At 30.4% G+C, this 18,889-nt stretch overlaps 1 protein-coding gene and 1 pseudogene across 1 annotated transcript; both read right to left on the bottom strand.

The window, feature by feature from the left end:
• Nucleotides 1-7,093: 7,093 nt before the first annotated feature.
• Nucleotides 7,094-8,654, bottom strand: LOC131661733 (large ribosomal subunit protein eL15y). Its single transcript, XM_058931341.1, has 4 exons — nt 8,517-8,654; nt 8,224-8,390; nt 7,590-7,787; nt 7,094-7,500 (listed from the first exon to the last, which is right to left on the bottom strand). The coding sequence occupies exons 1-4, from the start codon at nt 8,518-8,520 to the stop codon at nt 7,255-7,257; spliced, it is 615 nt and encodes a 204-aa protein (XP_058787324.1). The 5' UTR covers nt 8,521-8,654; the 3' UTR covers nt 7,094-7,254.
• A 3,040-nt stretch (nt 8,655-11,694) lies between these two features.
• LOC131655999 (uncharacterized) lies at nt 11,695-14,051 on the bottom strand (annotated as a pseudogene).
• Nucleotides 14,052-18,889: the final 4,838 nt, after the last annotated feature.

Here is an 18,889-nt window from a genome sequence, read left to right as displayed (position 1 = left end):
AAATCACTGGAAATTTGAAGAGCGAATAAACTTTTTCCTTCTTAAAAAATTATTTTTAAAATCACTGGAAATTTGAAGAGCTTCTGGAAGATATTATACTTATTTGATTAATTTAAAGAATGCAAAAACAATGATGAATTTATTGAACAACAATGCAAGAGTTAATCTAAGCAGAGTCAAACAAATGTTCACAGCCATTTGTTTTTCTTTCCTGTATGATAATGTTAAAAAAATGAACGGACCAGGACATAAATATTCAACAATTTGTTTTTTTTATTTACATACTATAGTATACTACGATACCATGTAAATTTAATTTAATATGCATAGGATGGTTTGTTTTCTCCTAAACAAAATTAATGATGCTGATACTTAAATGGCTTTGTCTATATTAGTATTAACATTAAAATTGCTTAATTGAAACGCATTGAATTTATTTAATTAAACATTCACGTTAAATTTGTTTAATTGGTATATGCATTGAATTTTAATTTTCTTTTCAATAGAATAGTTTATGGAGAAGTTAGTTGGTTAAAATTAGAAAGTTAATTAAAAAGTAAAGTTAATTAAGACGTTGGTTGATTAGAATTAGATACAGATATAAATATTTATAATTTAAAAATTTTAAAAAAAGTTTCATAAAAAAATTGTTTTCGTAAAATTAATTGAATTTTTTTTAAAAAAATATCAAAGTTAATTTTACGGATGGATGGATATCCATCCATTAGAAATACTTAATGGATGGATTAGATGGATTCTATCCCTTGATGGATGGATTGGATTGGATTTTTCAAAAGAAAGTTTAGTGGATTGTTAATGGATTAATGGATCGTTTTGATCCATCCATTAACAATCCAATCCAAATCCATCCAATTCATCCATTTTGTCATCCCTAGATTTAACACATATCTCTACGCTTGAACATTATATCGCTATTGACTAGAAATTAAATCTAACAATATATGCACTACTAAAAACAATAAACTTAAAACTTGAATAACTACGTACAAATTAGTGAAAGTTTTGTGCTCTACAAAAAGCAATAGACTTAAAGCATGCAAAACTAAGTACAAATTAATGAAAGTTTCATGCTTCTCGCCACTTTCTGAGGCCAAGGACGGGGTCGACCGTCACTCAAGGATTTGCATTCCGACACATTTTCATCATGTTACCCAGCCAAACCCGCCACCTAGTGTGCCAAAGGCAAGCAAAGATTGTACACTGAGATTCATACTAGTTTAGCTTTGTCCTCGCTTGTATTTAATCCAGTATTCAATGAAAAGTCATCGAAATTTGTTATTTTCTTCCATTGTGAATTTTGTACATTGTTTTTTAGTACAAATGATAATCACATATCAAATTCGAAAATATTTAGAACTAACTGCTAAGCTAAACATTCAAATTCTTGGTTTTCTCCAAGATCCACAATCTCGATCAGGTACCCCTTCACAAAATTCTTCAATGCACTCCAAGATCCTGTCCAAAACAATCTTCACTTGGTTCTATCGGGATCCCCACTCGGTTCTATCGGGATCCCCTTGTCTGAATCTTGATTTGTAGAAAGATGCTAGAAACTCTAAAATTTGTTGAAAAAAACTTGTTCTTTTTCTTAACTGGAATTGAATCTCCAAAAGACACAAACCGATTATACTATCTGAAAAATCTTCACAAAATCATTAGAATGCCTAATGAACCACTTCACAACAAGAGCGGACACTCTCTCCTATAGTTGAGCAACACTCACCAATGGTATTATGATTTGAGGTTGAAGATAACTTTTCATAAAATCTCACAAAAAACATTTATCACTCAATAAATTAGGATTCAAAAAAGCTTTTCTTCAAGGTTTCTTTGAAAGAGATTTTGTGTGAATGATGAGCACTCAAAGTTTATCAAAAGCTATTGTATGATTATTTCATTCGTTTCTTAATGAAAATTAGAGTGATAAATAACTTATATATGTGTTAGAAATAAGACACATAATGTAAAAATGACACTTAAATTCGAGTCAAAGACAAAAGGAGTGATTCAAATCTAATGAGCAAATGATCAAAATCAAGAGATAAAGAACTCAAATTTTGACTGCTTGTTTCTAATCATTATTCAAGTAACGTGGTTCAAATTTCTCACTCATGGTTAGAATCAAGCTTCTCGAAACTATTTCAAAAACCAAATTTCCGTGTTTGATTCGAATTAAACCAAGCAATGATCTAAATCAAAATTCTTCATGATTCGAGCAAAGCAATGTCATGACTCGAATCACGTTTCTAACACCAAATTCCAAATCCCCAAACTTCTTATGATTCAAATCATGGGTTGTCATGATACAAATCATTTTTTTCGAAATTATTTTTTGGGAAATGAAAAAATTCATAATTAGAATCAAAGACCATAACTCGAATCAAGACTGTTCGAATTTCTTGATTCCAATCATAACTCAAATTCATGCTATAAAAGACATAGTTTGAGGTGCAGGTTCCTACTAGTGAGAATAAAGTCGAGGAGGTAGTTGTGACTCTCGTTTCCAAAACTATTATAGGTAAACACACTCACAATTTCTCCTAATCATTAGTTGGCTTATGATAGAGTTATGAGGGAGATTTTGCCGCCTCAAAAGTATGATTATGTTGATCTTATTTGTCATGCTTTGATTGCGATTAAAGGGTTGCAAGACTCAAAACCAAAGACCGTCTATAATAGTTAAAGATTGTTGATTGCGGTAAATGATGAGATGGATGAAGTCACTAATAAAGAATCGTATTTGGGATCTTGTGAGACTACCTAAGAAACAATGGGGGGTTGTAGGCAAGTTAATCTTCAAGAAAAATGAAGATATTCTAGAAATTGAAGAACCAATGTTTAAGTCAAGACTTGTATCAGAAAGTTTTACTCAGAAAAAAGGGAGTTATTACAATGCACAAATTTCACCTGAGGTAAAATATTGTACTATAAAGGAACTTATGAATATTGTTAATCAATATATTAATTTGGAACAAATGGACGTCAAATTTTTTTTCTTAAACAAAGACCTTGATAGAAAATCTATATAGAATAATTTGAATGTTTTATAGAAGATAATTTTAAGGTATATTTGTTGAAGAAATCTTTATATGGATTAAAACAAAGTACAAGACAATGCTATTATTGGTTTGATGAATATCTTCTTAAATATGATTTTGTGAAAAGTAATAATGTCATCTATGTAATTTTTTTTAGAGAAATGAGAAAATCATTATCTACCTTTTTCTATCTAGTAAGATATAGATGGGTAAGCTCAAAGAGATTTTGAATGGAAATTTTGAGATGAAAGATCTTGGTGAAGTTAAAATAATTATGGGTATGGATATCATGGGATGTCGTAAGAAGAGTGAATGATTCTTATCTCAATCTAATTACTTGAAGAAAGTGGTGGGGCGTTTAGAATGCAAGATGCTAAAACCTTCGACACTTCTTTAGTTTATCATACAAAACTTCCAGTTAAACAATGTCCTCAAACCATGAAAGAGACGAAGATAATGAAAAATACTCCATATTCAAGTGGAGTTGGAAGCATTATGTATAATATGGTTTGTAGTATGACGGATTTAGCATATGCAATCAACATAGTAAACCAATTTATGAAAAATCCTAGACAGGTTCATTAAATTTTTTTGAAGTTGATGTTGATGTTTGAATAGTTATCTAAAGGATGATTTAAAAAGCTCACAAATTCAATGTAGATTTAGACTATGCAAGTAATGTGGTTTTGTGTTTATGCTGATTGTGACAGCTATACGTTGAAAGACAAATTGAAATTCTGGTATCATATATAGATGTCCTACGAGATGTCGAGACACTAATATCTGATCAAATCATAATGAACAATATACACAAATAGGAATGTTGAAAGTAAAAGCACTCGCAGAGTTGTTAACCTAGTTCGGTGTACAACACCTACTATGGAATCTACCAAGCCTAAAAGGATATCCAATAAATAGTATCAGTTTGTAGATTGTCAGCAAACTATCTCCAGTTTACAATCTACTCACCTAATTACTACCCGTGCTTAATTTCTACCTAAGACTCACCTAGGCATGAAACACCTCTCACTTCTCTTTCAATCACACCAGTGATGAAACTATAATAACAATGAATGTTTCAGAGTTACACTCCAAAGACACATAATTAGTCAATGCTTAAAAGCTTAAGAATGATTAACTGAACTTACAACTCAAAGAGACAATCCTCCTCTTATATCAGAGTGATATTAGAGAGGTTCATAATTAACATACAAACCCTAAAACAATCACACAAATCTTAGTTATTTGTTCAACACTTAAATTAGGTTTGTACCAATCTATTTATAAGCATAAGTCTGGACTAGATTTGGGCTTCAAAGACGCAGAAAGAGACTGCTAAATGTCTACAGAATCTTTTGTATAAAAATAGGTCTTTAAACAATTTTTTTCTAAAATGTCTCTATATTTAGAAACATATAATAATCTTTGAATATCAAAAAGAATCTATGATACCTCAATCTTGGACGCCACATAGAATGACATCACATTCCCAGATGTCTTTTCATCATTATAATAAGACATCTTGTTCAACATGTTTCTCTATATGTTAGAACATCTTGATCAACATGTTGCTGCCAAGTTAATTTTATCAAAATTAATGTCAATAATAAAAATAGAGATTAACACAAATCAACAATCAATGATCGCGTTATTTGTTACTCAGGCGAAATATATTACTCGTGGTAAAGGGGTCAAGGAAGCCATATGAACAAAAGGCATGGTTAGGAAGTTAGATATTACTCAAGAATGTGTGAAGATAAATTGTGATAGTCAAATTGTTATTCACTGGGTCAATCATCGAGTTTATCAAGAGAGGGCAAAACACACTGACATTCATGTACACTTTATTGTGGACATGATATAGTCAATGAAAATGTTAGTTTAAAAAGTGTCCTGAAAAGAGAATTCAGGAGATATGTTTACTAAATCATTGTCAAGATCAATGTTCAGCCACTGTTTGGACTTAATCGAATTTGTTCGAGAGTGATTCAAGCTTTGGAGAGAGCAACAAAGTGATTAGTTTTTAAATTAATATCACCATAGTCAAGGTGGAGAATTGTTGTAATATGTCTTCAAACCTTAACTGAATAAAGATAAGAAAAAGATATATTTTGATACTAACAGATTTCGAACTTGTTCGTGAATTCGTTTTTTAATGGATCATTTTTTGAACTTGTTACGGTTTTGACAATTATAAGTATAATTTTCGAACTCTGTAAATAATTTCCTTTGTGTTTTAGTCTTAGTATATGAATTTTTTTATTCATGTACTATCAATGAACTTTGAAATTCATCAACCGAGAGCCTATCAATATTCTTAGATTCTTCTCTTGAGCATATAAATATAAGCATATTTTTCACTTAAGGATCTCATTTTTTAACTAATATACCACCAGACTATATGATCTAGATGTTTTTTTATAATCGAAAATTCAATATCAAAGTACAGGACATGGGTATTCCAACCCTTACACAACGGTCTACGACTACTTACGATCTACTCAAATAAAGCAAAGGCACAATAAATTAACCGTACCAATTACAAACATTTGACAACAAACTACAAACAATTAATCAATTTCACAAAATAAAATCAATAGACCAACAATTAATCAATTTCACGAAATAAAATTAATAGACAGAACAATTTCATCTAGATTAAAGACTATCTTAGAACAAAGTGTGGTTTCTCCCCGACCAAATAATCCAAGATGCTATCCAAATCATGCCTGCCTTCTCCTTACCAAAAGCCACCCGCAAAAAATTACACGATTTAACGAAAGAGACACACTGATTGGTATGAGGTTGTAACTCAATGCCCAACCACAATCCCACTCGACTCCAAACAGAAATCGCAACACACTGATTGGTATGAGGTTGTAACTCAATGCCCAACCACAATCCCACTCGACTCCAAACAGAAATCGCAACGGAGCAAGAGAAGAAAAGATGATTCAAACTTTCATCTTTATTAAAACAAAGAGCACACCTTAAGTCTCTATCTCTGTTGATTACTCGCCAAACAACAAGTTATTCTTCATCGATAACCTATCCAACATCAATCTCCGAGCTAAAATAAAGAACTTGGAGGGAATCTTAGTACACCAAAGATGATTGAGGACAACTTTCAAGTCTGCCTCAATATCTAAATCCTGGATTTCCTTCGGCAGAAATTTGTAACATGAGCTTACCGAAAAAAATTTGGTCGAATCTGCCACTCAAACTGATCCTGTTATAGAATTCCTAACGGTTCTAACTTTTCCTAGTAACTATAAAGTCCATCATGAATCGCAACTTCATAGACTCTTTTCATCACATGACAGATAGAAAGCATCCGTTATTGCACTTGTTATGCGACAATAGGATTTTATGTTAGATTCTTATATTTCTGCAAATATTTTTTCATGCATCACTTTCATATTGATTAAAGATTTATGACAGAATGGTGTATCATTTTCAAAGATCTATGACAGAATGTTGTATCATTTTCAATTTTTCATATTAATCTAAGACAACATTAAAACACTTTCAATTGGAAATTATCATTGTGAATTACCAGACAAAGCAGTTGTCAAACTAAAGTAGAACTCTCGTTAAAGGGAAAAACAAATGAAAATACAGGATAACAATAAGAACAAGAATCAAACAAGTTCTCGTAATTTAAGCTCACAAAGTAATTGACAGTCATCTACCTATTCTTACAAGAACAATCTATCAAACTATATAAGGGGAAAGATAAAAACAACATATGATAATGACAAGTTACGATGAATTGCTCTAGGGATTAGGTCTTAACACCAATGACACTCAATAGTTGGGGAGGCTAAGGAGCTATAAAAGAAAATACACAGTTTAAATCACAGAAACAACCACAATTACATCAATAAACGAAAATATGCCACTAGTGGATGGTGTAAATGGCGATAGAACACTAATAGTAAAGCTTAAATTTTTGCAATCCAATAGGACATGTGGGTTTATCAAATAACAGTAAAACAAAAATACCATATTAAAACTTCAAAGAAATAGAAAAATAATCAAACATGGGAAAATTATCATAAATCTCTCTTCTTTAACAAACAAAATGAGTTTCTAGGCAGTAGACAATACAAAAACTTGATACTTAAATATCCCAACAAAATATAAAGCATTCGAAAAATCCAGAGAATGAAGCAAAACAAAATAGTTGCAGTAATCAACGGTAACGACGAAGAGAAACAGTATTGTTCTTCTTCCAGGTTGCTCTGCGGGAAGGACGGTTCTTGTGGTTGCGGTGTCCCTTGCCCCTCAAACCTCTGTTTTCTTTTCCTGCAGAAGTGAGACCACGAAGTTCCCTATGCTTGTGGACAGGGTTGACGAGCCAGTTGATTCTTGGGTCATTTCTAATAGCAGTGTGTGCAACATCAACCAAAATGACCTCAAAATATTTGAAGGTTGAATCCTATTAGGAAAACAAATAGTGTTAAGAACAACCACTAAAATTTTCAAAACCAATTTAAACAAAATATATAAAAGATCACAGAAACAAACCTCATTGACCCAGTAGGAGTTGAGAACCCTGAGACCGCCAAGCTTGCGTCCAGCACGCTCCTCAGCAAGTGACCTCTTGCTTCTCTGAAACTTCAATTGGGTAACTCCCTGGTTGGTTGGCTTACCATAAACAATACCTTTGGGAACTGGCCTCTTCCTACCACCTCTACGGACACGAATACGGTAAACAACATAACCCTGGAGTAATAAAATGAAAATTCAGTAACACAATAACTATAAAAATCTCATCCAACCAAATTACAGTTCTTAAATTCAGATAAAATGACAGATCCAAAGAACAATCAAAAGACAATGCATAAGGTTATACAAAAAACTAAATATTAATCATATAAAATGCACTGATTATGAAGGTAATTACAATTTTATATAACTGAAATTGAAACCCATATAAAATAGATAGTTGAATAGTTGTAGTTATTCATTTTAGACAAACAAAAAATAGGGTTTACTTAATCGAAACATAATAAAATTGAATATAATTAATTAAATTCAAACTTAACAATTTGTAAAAACCCTAATTCTAACTAAAGAGGTAACAACTCAGTAACCAAAACCCTACCGAATCAACAATAATATAAACAAAATGATAGAAACCTATGAGAGAAAGGGATACCTGTTTGGCCTTGTAGCCCAAACGGCGAGCCTTGTCAGGACGAGTAGGCCTGGTGAGACGAACAATGGAAGATTGCTGACGGTACTCCCAGCACCTCACACGGCTCATAAACCTCATCACATCGGACTGCTTCTTGCGCCATAGCTCAGAAACGTACTTGTAGGCACCTATTCACAGTATCACAAATCACAACACCAATCAAAAAACCAGTTTATCATTTCTAACAAACAGATCAAACATAGAGAGGGAGAAGGAGAATCGTGTAAATCGAATCGAGAGGAGAGAAATTTTACCCATGTTTCTTCTCTGCCTCTGAAGATGGAGTAGCAGCTCACAAAACCAGAGAGACGGGAGTTAGGGTTTTGAGAAGAAAGGATCGTTTTATATACAGATTTTCAACCTAATTTAATGTGCAGACCCAATGGACTGTGTGATTGGGCTGACCCGTTTTTTAAATCCAAATTAGTTGTTTTTCTTTTTGCACCTACACTTTTAAAATAAAAAAGTTATATTGATTTTTTAAATTATTATAAAAAATTACATAAAAATAAATAATAAGAATATACTACTATATTTTTTTTTTTTTTAAATATACTACGTAATTTTTATTTTTTTTGGAAATTAGGAGGGAGGGCCCAAGCCCGAGAGCAACCAAACTATATATATATATATATATATATATATATATATATATATATATATATATATATATATATATATATATATATATATATATATATATATATATATATATATATATATATATATATATATATATATATATATATATATATATATATATATATATATATATATATATATATATATATGTGTGTGTGTGATAGTTTTGTGTCCTGATTCATTTCACGTGAACATGCATATATTTTGTGATATGTTTGTATATTTTATTGTTATTAATTGTTATGTTAGTATATATTTTATTATACATTTTAAATTCTTTTAATTAGATTTTAAGTAGGATTGTCAAAATAAATCTTAATTAAGATAGTTAGAGAGTAAATACATAATTTATATCAGAAAATAAAAAAGAGGAAATTAGTAATTATAAAAAAGAGAATATGTATTTTGTTTGCATTTTTATGTTTCTTTAAATAAAATAATTTACAGTAGAGTTAATTTATATGATTCAATCTCTTAAATTTTCTTTAAAGGATTTTTTTTAAGTAATTAGTTTTGGAAGAAAGTATGTCACAGTTTTTTAGAGTATTAAATTTTTATTTTTTTTAAAACTCTTTTAATCCAGTTAAATGTTATATATTTTTTTTCTTAAGGTGGAATCCTAACCATTGATCAATTCAATTGTTAATATTTTTCTCTCTAATTAAAAAATAAAGATGTCTCACCATCGCTTCTCTTATCATTCTTCCGTACATAATTAATCTTAAAATAAATAAAAAATCATTAAACTTACCAACTCAAAGTTAAATTCTTTCTCAATTTCTTTAAACATTTGACACACTTTGTTTCAAGAGAATACATTTTTTTATTTGAATTTGAATAAAATATACATTCTCTATATTCATGATGATCTTTTTTTAATTTTTTTGTTACGATCTAAAAAATGTATATCTCTCAAAAACTCAAATTTCAAACATATATTCTCCTCACAATCAAATCACCTTTTTCGTTATCACTGTTATTCAAAATAGCAAAATCATAGAACATGAATAAAACTAAATTGAAACAAAAGATAATCAATATATGAAATATAAAAAGAATGGAATTAGTCTATCTCTAAAAAGTAGTCTCTTAAAAGGCGAATTAAATCGTTGAATTCTAGGTTGCTTCATATTAAGGATTTGATTAATCCAACTATGGATATAAGATTTAAAATAAGAGGAGGAGTAAGTTATTATAACTTATCCCACATCTTGATTATTAATTTTTTTCAATCTAAATGTTGTATGTGAAAAAAGAACGGGAAAGGTTATGACCATTCCAAGGTGATGATGATGTCAGAATGATGAAATAAAGACTATTTAGAGAGTGTTGGTTAATCTCCACATAAGAAAATATGAATTGTTGTTGCGGAGAAGACAATAGCTTCTTACTATAGAAAAGGTTTGGAATTTTGTATATCATGTAATGGGGGAAGATCTTGTTGGAGAGTCTAGGAACCATGGAATTATGTAAATGATGTTTAGAAATGGTGGGAAAATTCCTCCACAATAACTGTAGACGGTGTTTTGTTTGTGAAATACTTACGCATAATGTCTTTAACATTAGTCAATGGTGTGGTGATGAGTATTTTATAATGTTTGAAAACCTAAATTGTATAATTGAATATCATGAAATTTATCACTCATTTATCGTGAGATATTCAACACCTTGATACTTGAATTATGTAATTAATTTATGTTTATTTATGATTATTTACTTATGATTTCATGTATTTATTTTAATTAGTGATGAGAAAAACAAGTGTTATTTCTTTTAGTTTTTATGTTGTTTTTTATCGGTAGAATTTACTTTGGTAACGAGTTATGTCATGCCAGAAATCTATGACTATACTCACCAAGCCTTCAGGTGGAATATACTAGTAGAAGGTTTGAATCACAACATTAGGACTGACATGATAGAGTTGAAAGGAAAGTAATTAGGGATATGATGTAAAGTTAAAGAGATAAAGATGAACGCTATAGGATAATAGTTTCAAATAAGTTGTATTGGCCTACTATTGTCACTCTTACACTGCTAGTACAATTCCAGCATTACCATAATGTCATGTTTTCTCCCACATGCATTATATTATCACGGTAAAACATAAAGAAATATACTTAAATTTGTTGGTTCTAAGTTAATGGATAATTGTAAAGGCCTGAGATTCAAATAGAGAGATATTATATTGTAGAGGAAATCTCTATAGATATATCTGTAATGTAATGAAGAAAGAGGTTCTAAAATTTGGAAAGAATTATGCATTAGAGGAATACAATGTCGGGATGTGTAACGGAAGACGTGAGCTAACTAACAAATTACAAGTGATTTAAGTGTCATCCTTAGGTTTATCATCTATATCTTCTTGCTTAAGAATGTTTAATTTAAGATCTTTCTCGATTGTGTTCGCTTTAATCAATATAAGTTTAACTTGTTTTGTTGGATAATGTGAAGCTTAACGAAGCAGTAATATTTTGAATGAATTATTTTGATATATTTTGTTCATATGAATATATGCCATGTGTTTATTTCATTGTTTGGCCACCTTAGAAATAGATAATATTTCATCTAATAAATGGAACTCATGATATATATTTAGCTTCACACTTTTATTCAGCTTCTTCCACTTTGGGAAAAGATCTATTGCTAAGACGAAGTATGAACAATCGTGATCATTTTTTAGTAATGGGCAGGGGCGGATCCAGACAATATATATTGGTGGGGCTAAACATAAAAGAAACTACAAACTAAATCATATTGAAAATAAAAAGTAATATTGTTTAATACAATAAATTACAATGAAAATCTTCTACTATCCATTTCTTGAAAATGAGCTAAAATAACATCATTGTTAATTGTTCCAAGAACATCTCTTTCTATAAAAGTTACAAGACGGTCATTTAACCATTGATCACTAATTTTGTTACATAATTGACTCTTCACAAACTTCATAGCTGAAAAAACACGCTCCACGCTTGCAGTTGCTACCGGCAAGACTACAGCTAACTTCAAAAGCTTATAAACCATATCAAATGTTTTGCACTTATTTGTTTCCACAAGTTTTGCACAAAGATCTGAAAGTCCTTTTAACTTTGCAAAATTTGGGTCACATCTAACATTTCTAACATAATTTTGAAGTTGATGCCGTACCACCACTTCCGGCACATCTACAAAATCATTTGGATAAAGTTCAACCATCCTTAGTAGTTTTTTCACATCAAAAGCTGCAAATGATGATGAAGGACTCAAACATGAAACACATTGTAAAAGTTCAGTATTCTCTTCATCAAACCTAGCATTGAGCTCATACAACTGCAAATCTAAAACATTAAACAGACAATCATGCTTATAATGATGCAAATTAGAAACACTAGAAGTTGTAGCATGTCGCCTAGGTTTCTTCCCTTGCACATACGGTGCATCCATATCAGGTACATCAATATCATGCTTATTGCAAATTTCCATAACCTTAGATATAAGTTCTTCCCATCCATCATTCCTCATTTCTTGTAATTCTTGTTTGGTAGCATTGACGAGTGACAAAGCATTCAAAAGATCTTGATCACGCTTTTGTAACGCTACACTCAAATCATTTGTAAATCCTAAAATCTCAACCATCATATATAACATGAAGATAAAATCAAAGGATTGAAACACATCTAACAAAAGCATAATTTCACCATATTTTTCAAATGACGTATCATTCCCAACTTCTTCAAGTACCCCAATAATGGCACCATACAAAGTCATCAAACTAGTGAGAGTCCTAAAGTGGGAACCCCAACGAGTGTCACCTACTCTAGCAATAGATGATTCTTGATTTAATCCACTACCTGTCTCTATCTGACCCTATTTAATCAATTTAGCAAATTGAATTACTTGTTTGTCCCGTAGCAATTCCTGTCTCTTGTTAGAAGATCGTATGAAATTAACAAGCATATTGACCTTACCGAAAAAACCACTAACATCTTTGTGAGTCTTAGCACATGCAACAAGTGCCAATTGAAGTTGATGGGCGAAACAATGCACATAATAAGCAGATGAATTCTCATTTTGGATTAAAGTTCTCAAACCACCAAACTTACCTCTCATATTGCTAGCTCCGTCATACCCTTGCCCCCTAATGCTAGATAAACTCAAGCCATTAATAGACAACAACTTCTCAAGTGCCTCCTTAAGTGACTTAGCACTTGTTTCTTTAACACTTACAATGCCAAGAAACCTTTCTTTTACCAAACCTTCACTACTAACATAGCGAATAACAACAGCCATTTGTTCTTTACCAGCAACATCACCAGATTCATCAATTAAAACACAAAACACATCATCTGCAATATCACATATAATTTGTTGAGTTATTTCACATGCACAAGCAGCAGCAAGATCCTTTTGAATCTTAGGGGCATTCATAAGGTTATTTCCCAGAGCACAATCTATTACACTAGCTATTTCTGGGTTAATTTCCTTTAATGTATCCACCAACTCAAGAAATGGCCCCTTAAATAAAGAGTTAAGGGACTCGTCACTCCCTCTAAATGGCATGCCACATCTCAAGAGAAACTTAGTAGCTATAAGGGATGTGTTTACACGAACACGATATTCAACATTCATTTGCTTAGTTTGATTAACAAACGCGTCTTTAATACTTTGGTTTGGGTTCATGAGAGCATAACCCATATGCATACAATCAACATGACTATTAGAAGAAGTAGCATGATTAGCCAATCTTTGAGCATGCTTCCAATCACCAAAATCGTCTCCCACGAAGTGATCCCCCCATATTTAGAGACATTTTTAAACAAAAAACATGGCAAACAAAATGCTAGATCCTTAGATTCACTATAATCAATCCAGTCATACAAATCAAACCAATTTTTGCAAAATCGACGTCTTTGTTTACCTTGAACAGACCAAGGGTACACGAAATTGTGAGGAGGTTGATGATGACCTATTTTTAAATAAGCTTTTCTTACCTCATTTTGGATGTCAGGATGATAACTTGAAATTGGAAGTCTAATTCCTGGATCCGTTTCCAACAATTCATAATCAACAACTTTGATACTCTCATTTGGATGTTGAGTTTTCGATGCTTCTAGGTTAGTCGAAGAAATAGCTTTGTCTCTAGAAAGTACCGGAAAAAATTTCTCCATCCTGTAAAGACATCAATGAAACCATGTAAAATAGTTATTCATACTAATATTATAAATATAACATTAAAACTAATTGATTATGAAAGAAACTATTATGATAAATTGAGAAAATTGAATTTTTTTAACAAATTGGGGTTTTAGGGTTCAACCAATAAAGAAGAAAAAATAAGAGAAAAATTAAAATACTCACTTTATCTTAGATTTTCAATCACCCATAAACAAATCTATCCAAGCCAAATAGAAAAATTAGAGGAGAAAATGAAAGATTTACAATGAGAAGGAGAGTGGAAGGTTTGTAATATTTGAGATGGAGAATAAAATTGTTGCTGTAACTTTGTAACTTCTTCTTATGTTAGACTGTAAGAGAGAATTAATAATTTTTTTTTTTTAACTTTTACACTTTAATCTCTCTCCTCTCTATAATATATATTATATATATAATATAAAAGAAAGAAAAAATTCTGGTTTTAATTTTAATGTGTAAGTTACGCAAAGTAAGTGTACTCCACCACCATCTATAATATAGCCTATAATGTAGGTAGGTAGCTTATTGTTTATTGTGAGGGAGATGTATTAGTTTTAATTTTATTTCTTCTTATGCCTCTTATTCTCTATAAATATATATTAAAAAAAAAATTTAAAAATTTTGGTGGGGCTTTAGCCACACCAAGCCCTTACATGTGTCCGCCCCTGGTAATGGGTATTCTCAATATAAATTAATATCCTAATGGATGGGTATTCTTATAGCCTCACTCGAAGTAGAAAAAATATTGTAGTGATATGTTTGTAAAGGGCCTAGCAAAGGTGAGAGGGCGTAACCCTCGCCTATCCCTAAGTACCATCACCCGCCCAATGATGGAAATGTGAGAAGAAACGTTTCTTGATTAGAGAGAAGTCAAAGTCACTAGTGAATCCTCGTCCTCCTAGGAATTAGATATTTAATTATCCACAATTGGCTGAGTATGCAGTTATCATTTCCAAGGAAACCCCAGGCTCAAGTGTCTCTATAAATACCTCCCTCCTAACGGGAGAAAAGGAGGACATAACTTAACTTGTATAATGCTTATACACTAATAATACAGAGCTTCTCACCTTATATGAATGGCTCCCTCATCACCATGAGAACACATAAATATCACCAAACAGGGCCTCTCGCCGTTGCGGGAAAGCCTCACCACCCTTATTTACTAAGGCCTATGAATATCTAATACCGTGCAGGGATACTACACACACCTGTATTTTTTGACGGGAAGTTTTCAAATTGCTTCATAGCTAATCGAGTATAAGCCCTAATATTCAATTATAAGGTGTTAAAAAAAGAGATAACTATCTATCATTTAGTGATAATCGATTATCTAGTGTAATTTTTGCCCATAAAGGATTAATTAAGATGGTAATCAACTAGCTATTTGGGAAAAATGTTTTTTTGTTGATTTTATCAAGCTGAAAGGGTCCTCAAATACGTTTCGTGAGTGTGTGAGAATTTCCTTATTAAATTATGAATTACTCTAACATTTTTACAATGCTATGTTCACTTATACACCACGTTAAGTGCACGATTGACCATGTTACCTTTAATTCTAATTAAGCAAAATATGGAAGTATGACTTGTTTAAATTAAATATAACTTGTCCTTTCGTAAGGGTAATTGTAACAAGATCTCCATAATATAACCCATGATCACAATATCCATGGACACTTCTAAAAATTATCATTTTATTAGATAAAATATTTTATTTGGAGATGCTACCACAAGCTTTGCTATGCGATTCATCATTCGAAAGTGTGTTAAAAATGTTAAAACAACACCAATAACATTTGTAAAATTTTAAGAGTTTAATTTTAAAAAATATCATAAATATATATTTGAAAAAGTAATTTAGTACCAAGGTTATTAATAATATCGTCTCATTATGGAATCTTTCAAAAAAGAAAATTATAAATGATGTTTTTCTATACTTTACAAAAAAAAAATATTAGTTTTTCTAAGGCTTAAATATTGTTTTGTCCCCCTAAATTTCTCAATTGTTTAATTTTGGTCCTCCAATTTTTTTAATTGTTTGATTTTGATCCCTCAAGTTTATCCCCTTTTGCATTTGATAGTCTTTTGATGATATGTAGGCTAAAGTTTTTTTTATACACTTTTTCTCTTTTATTTTTTTAGTTTCTTCTCTATAATTCTATTTTTTTTCTCTTTTTAATAGTTATATTTTGAACGTAATATCTTGAAAATATTAAATATTTCATTCAATATATATCTAATGACAAATTGTTTTGACAACAAAAAAGATAGAGCAGTGGTTAATTAAAATAACAAATTCTTTGGCCATTAACTCCCTCATATTTAAGAATAAAGTATTGAAGTCTAACAATCATATTGGTCATATAGAATTTCAATCTTTTTATTAGGTATATTGTAAGTTTGTCCCTATATTCTAAAATAGCTTTGTTAAAAGGTTCACACTTGTTATTGACGAAAGAGTCTATTATTTTAATTAACTAATGATCTATCTTTTTTGTTGTCAAAATAATTTGACATTAAATATACATTTAATGGAATAATTAAGATTTTAAAGATATTTCATTCAAAGCTTGACTATTAAAAATATAAGAAAAATAGAATTGTAGAGAATCAAATTAGAAGAAAAAAAAGAAAAGTTTAGTTTACATCTCCTAATGGACCATCATATGTAAAAGGGGACAAATTCTAGGAGTTAAAATGAAACAATTGACAAATTTCAAGGGCCAAAATCAAGCATTTGAAACTTGGAGGGTCGAAATCAAGCAATTGAAAAACTCGAAAGACAAAAATCAAATAATTGAAACTTAGGGGGCCAAAATCAAAATTAAAAAATCTAGGAGATCAAAACATCATTTAAGCCTTTTTCTAATCATGTTAGTCTTACTTTAAAAATAAATTAAGAATATATCATAAGTTACAATTTGATAAGAAAATTCTTTATTTTTCTAATACACTAAAAAAAAATTTTTTTGGTTGTTTACTATCTTATTTATTACAAATTTATACTTTTAATTATTGAAAGTAAAAGTGTCAAAAAAAAATTATTGAAAGTAAAGTATTTAAGTAATTGTAATAATTTTTTAAGATTATAAATCTTATAAAAAAATAAATATATTTTATACATATTAGATAAATAATCCTAATCATTTATAAACATTCATAGTTATAGATATGTATTGACTAGAAAATCAAATAAAATACTTTTTAATAAGTATATTTATAATGTTTCATAAAAACAAATAAAATATTAATAATTAGTCAAACCTTAAAGTCATTATCAAACATATTAGAAAAAAGTAGATTGCACATTATTGCGTAAATGTTATATCATAGTATGATGTATTCTCCAAATGTTTATAAGTGAAAATGTTTATAAGTGAAAGATAATTTCAAATATAAATCTCTATTATAAATTGATTATGTTTTTGCTATGCAAGCCAAACATGATTTATATATAAAATTTGGTAATGATATTCATCAAATTTGTGGTTTTTGCGGTTGATTTTGCAACTGTATAAGTTGGAAATGTACAAGCCATGCCACATTGTTGCAAATCTGATACTTAAATTTGCCAATCTATTATATGTAAAAATGTCTCTCTGTTGCTCTTCCTCCATAATTAATGATATGAATATGTGACACTTACTATTTCTTATATGCTTTTAGACCAATCATTTTTCATATCAAGATAAATCTATCCTATATGTAAAAAAGCAATATTGAAATATGGTATGCGATTCAGCATTCGAAAGTGTGTTAAAAATGTTAAAATAACACCCATGACATTTGTAAAATTTTAAGAGTTTAGCTTTAAAAATTAATTAAAAAATACCACAAAAATATATTTGAAAAAGTAATTTTTTTTTTGGTACAAGAAAGGGCCTAGGCCCAAAAGAAAAATAATTAAAGATTATCTAAAAAAAACTACTAATTCCAATTGAATCCGCCGCCAAACAAGGTTCAAGGAACACACTTCAATATAGATGGTGAAGTTTTTATCATTGCAGCCACGCGTAGCTAACATATCAGCACAAACATTAGTGAACCTTGAAAAAGTACTTTAGTACCAAGGTTATTAATAAAATCTTCCAATTATGAAATCTTTTAAAAAAGAAAACTATAAATTAACAATGCTTTTCAATATTTTCCATAAAAAAATTAATAATTTTTCAAATCATGTTAGTCTTACTTGAAAAAAAATACTCATCAACGTGAAATTATTCCATTATGAATATATTATAATTTACAATATGTTAAAAAAATTGGTTTTTTCTTTATCCACCTCCCTATGGGTGTCACCCACAACGAAAACCCACTTTACCCCTCCCCTGCTTTGGAAATGCATTTCCGAAGTATTTCTTTTTCTAAATTTTTCCATACTTCGGAAGTACATCTCCGAAAACACCAAATTGGGGGTGTTTTCGGAGATGCACTTCTGAAAACACCTTTTTTCAGATTTTACGGTGTTTCGGAAATGCATTTTCGAATTATGCAGAAGTCTTTATTTTTATGCTTTTTCTAATAGTCCCTTACGAAATATATACAAAATGAGTAATATATACAAAACGAAAACACCGAACAAAACAAACGACATATCAACGTAAAATACTAATATAATAAATAAAATTCAAATAATATATACAGACCGAGTCATAGTGTGCGAAATATATAATTCGAATACAAAAAAAATAAACCCGAACCCCTACTGGGTATGCCTAACCCTCTCTCCCTGGGATCTCCTCTGCCGCCTGTATGCCGCCGCACGGCCCGCATCACCGACGATCCTCTCCACCACGGCGACTGCCTCTAGACCGTC

Source organism: Vicia villosa, linkage group LG3 (genome assembly GCF_029867415.1).
Source record: "Vicia villosa cultivar HV-30 ecotype Madison, WI linkage group LG3, Vvil1.0, whole genome shotgun sequence".
NCBI classification, from domain to species: Eukaryota; Viridiplantae; Streptophyta; class Magnoliopsida; order Fabales; family Fabaceae; genus Vicia; species Vicia villosa.
This window is presented reverse-complemented; position numbering and strand designations above follow the sequence as displayed.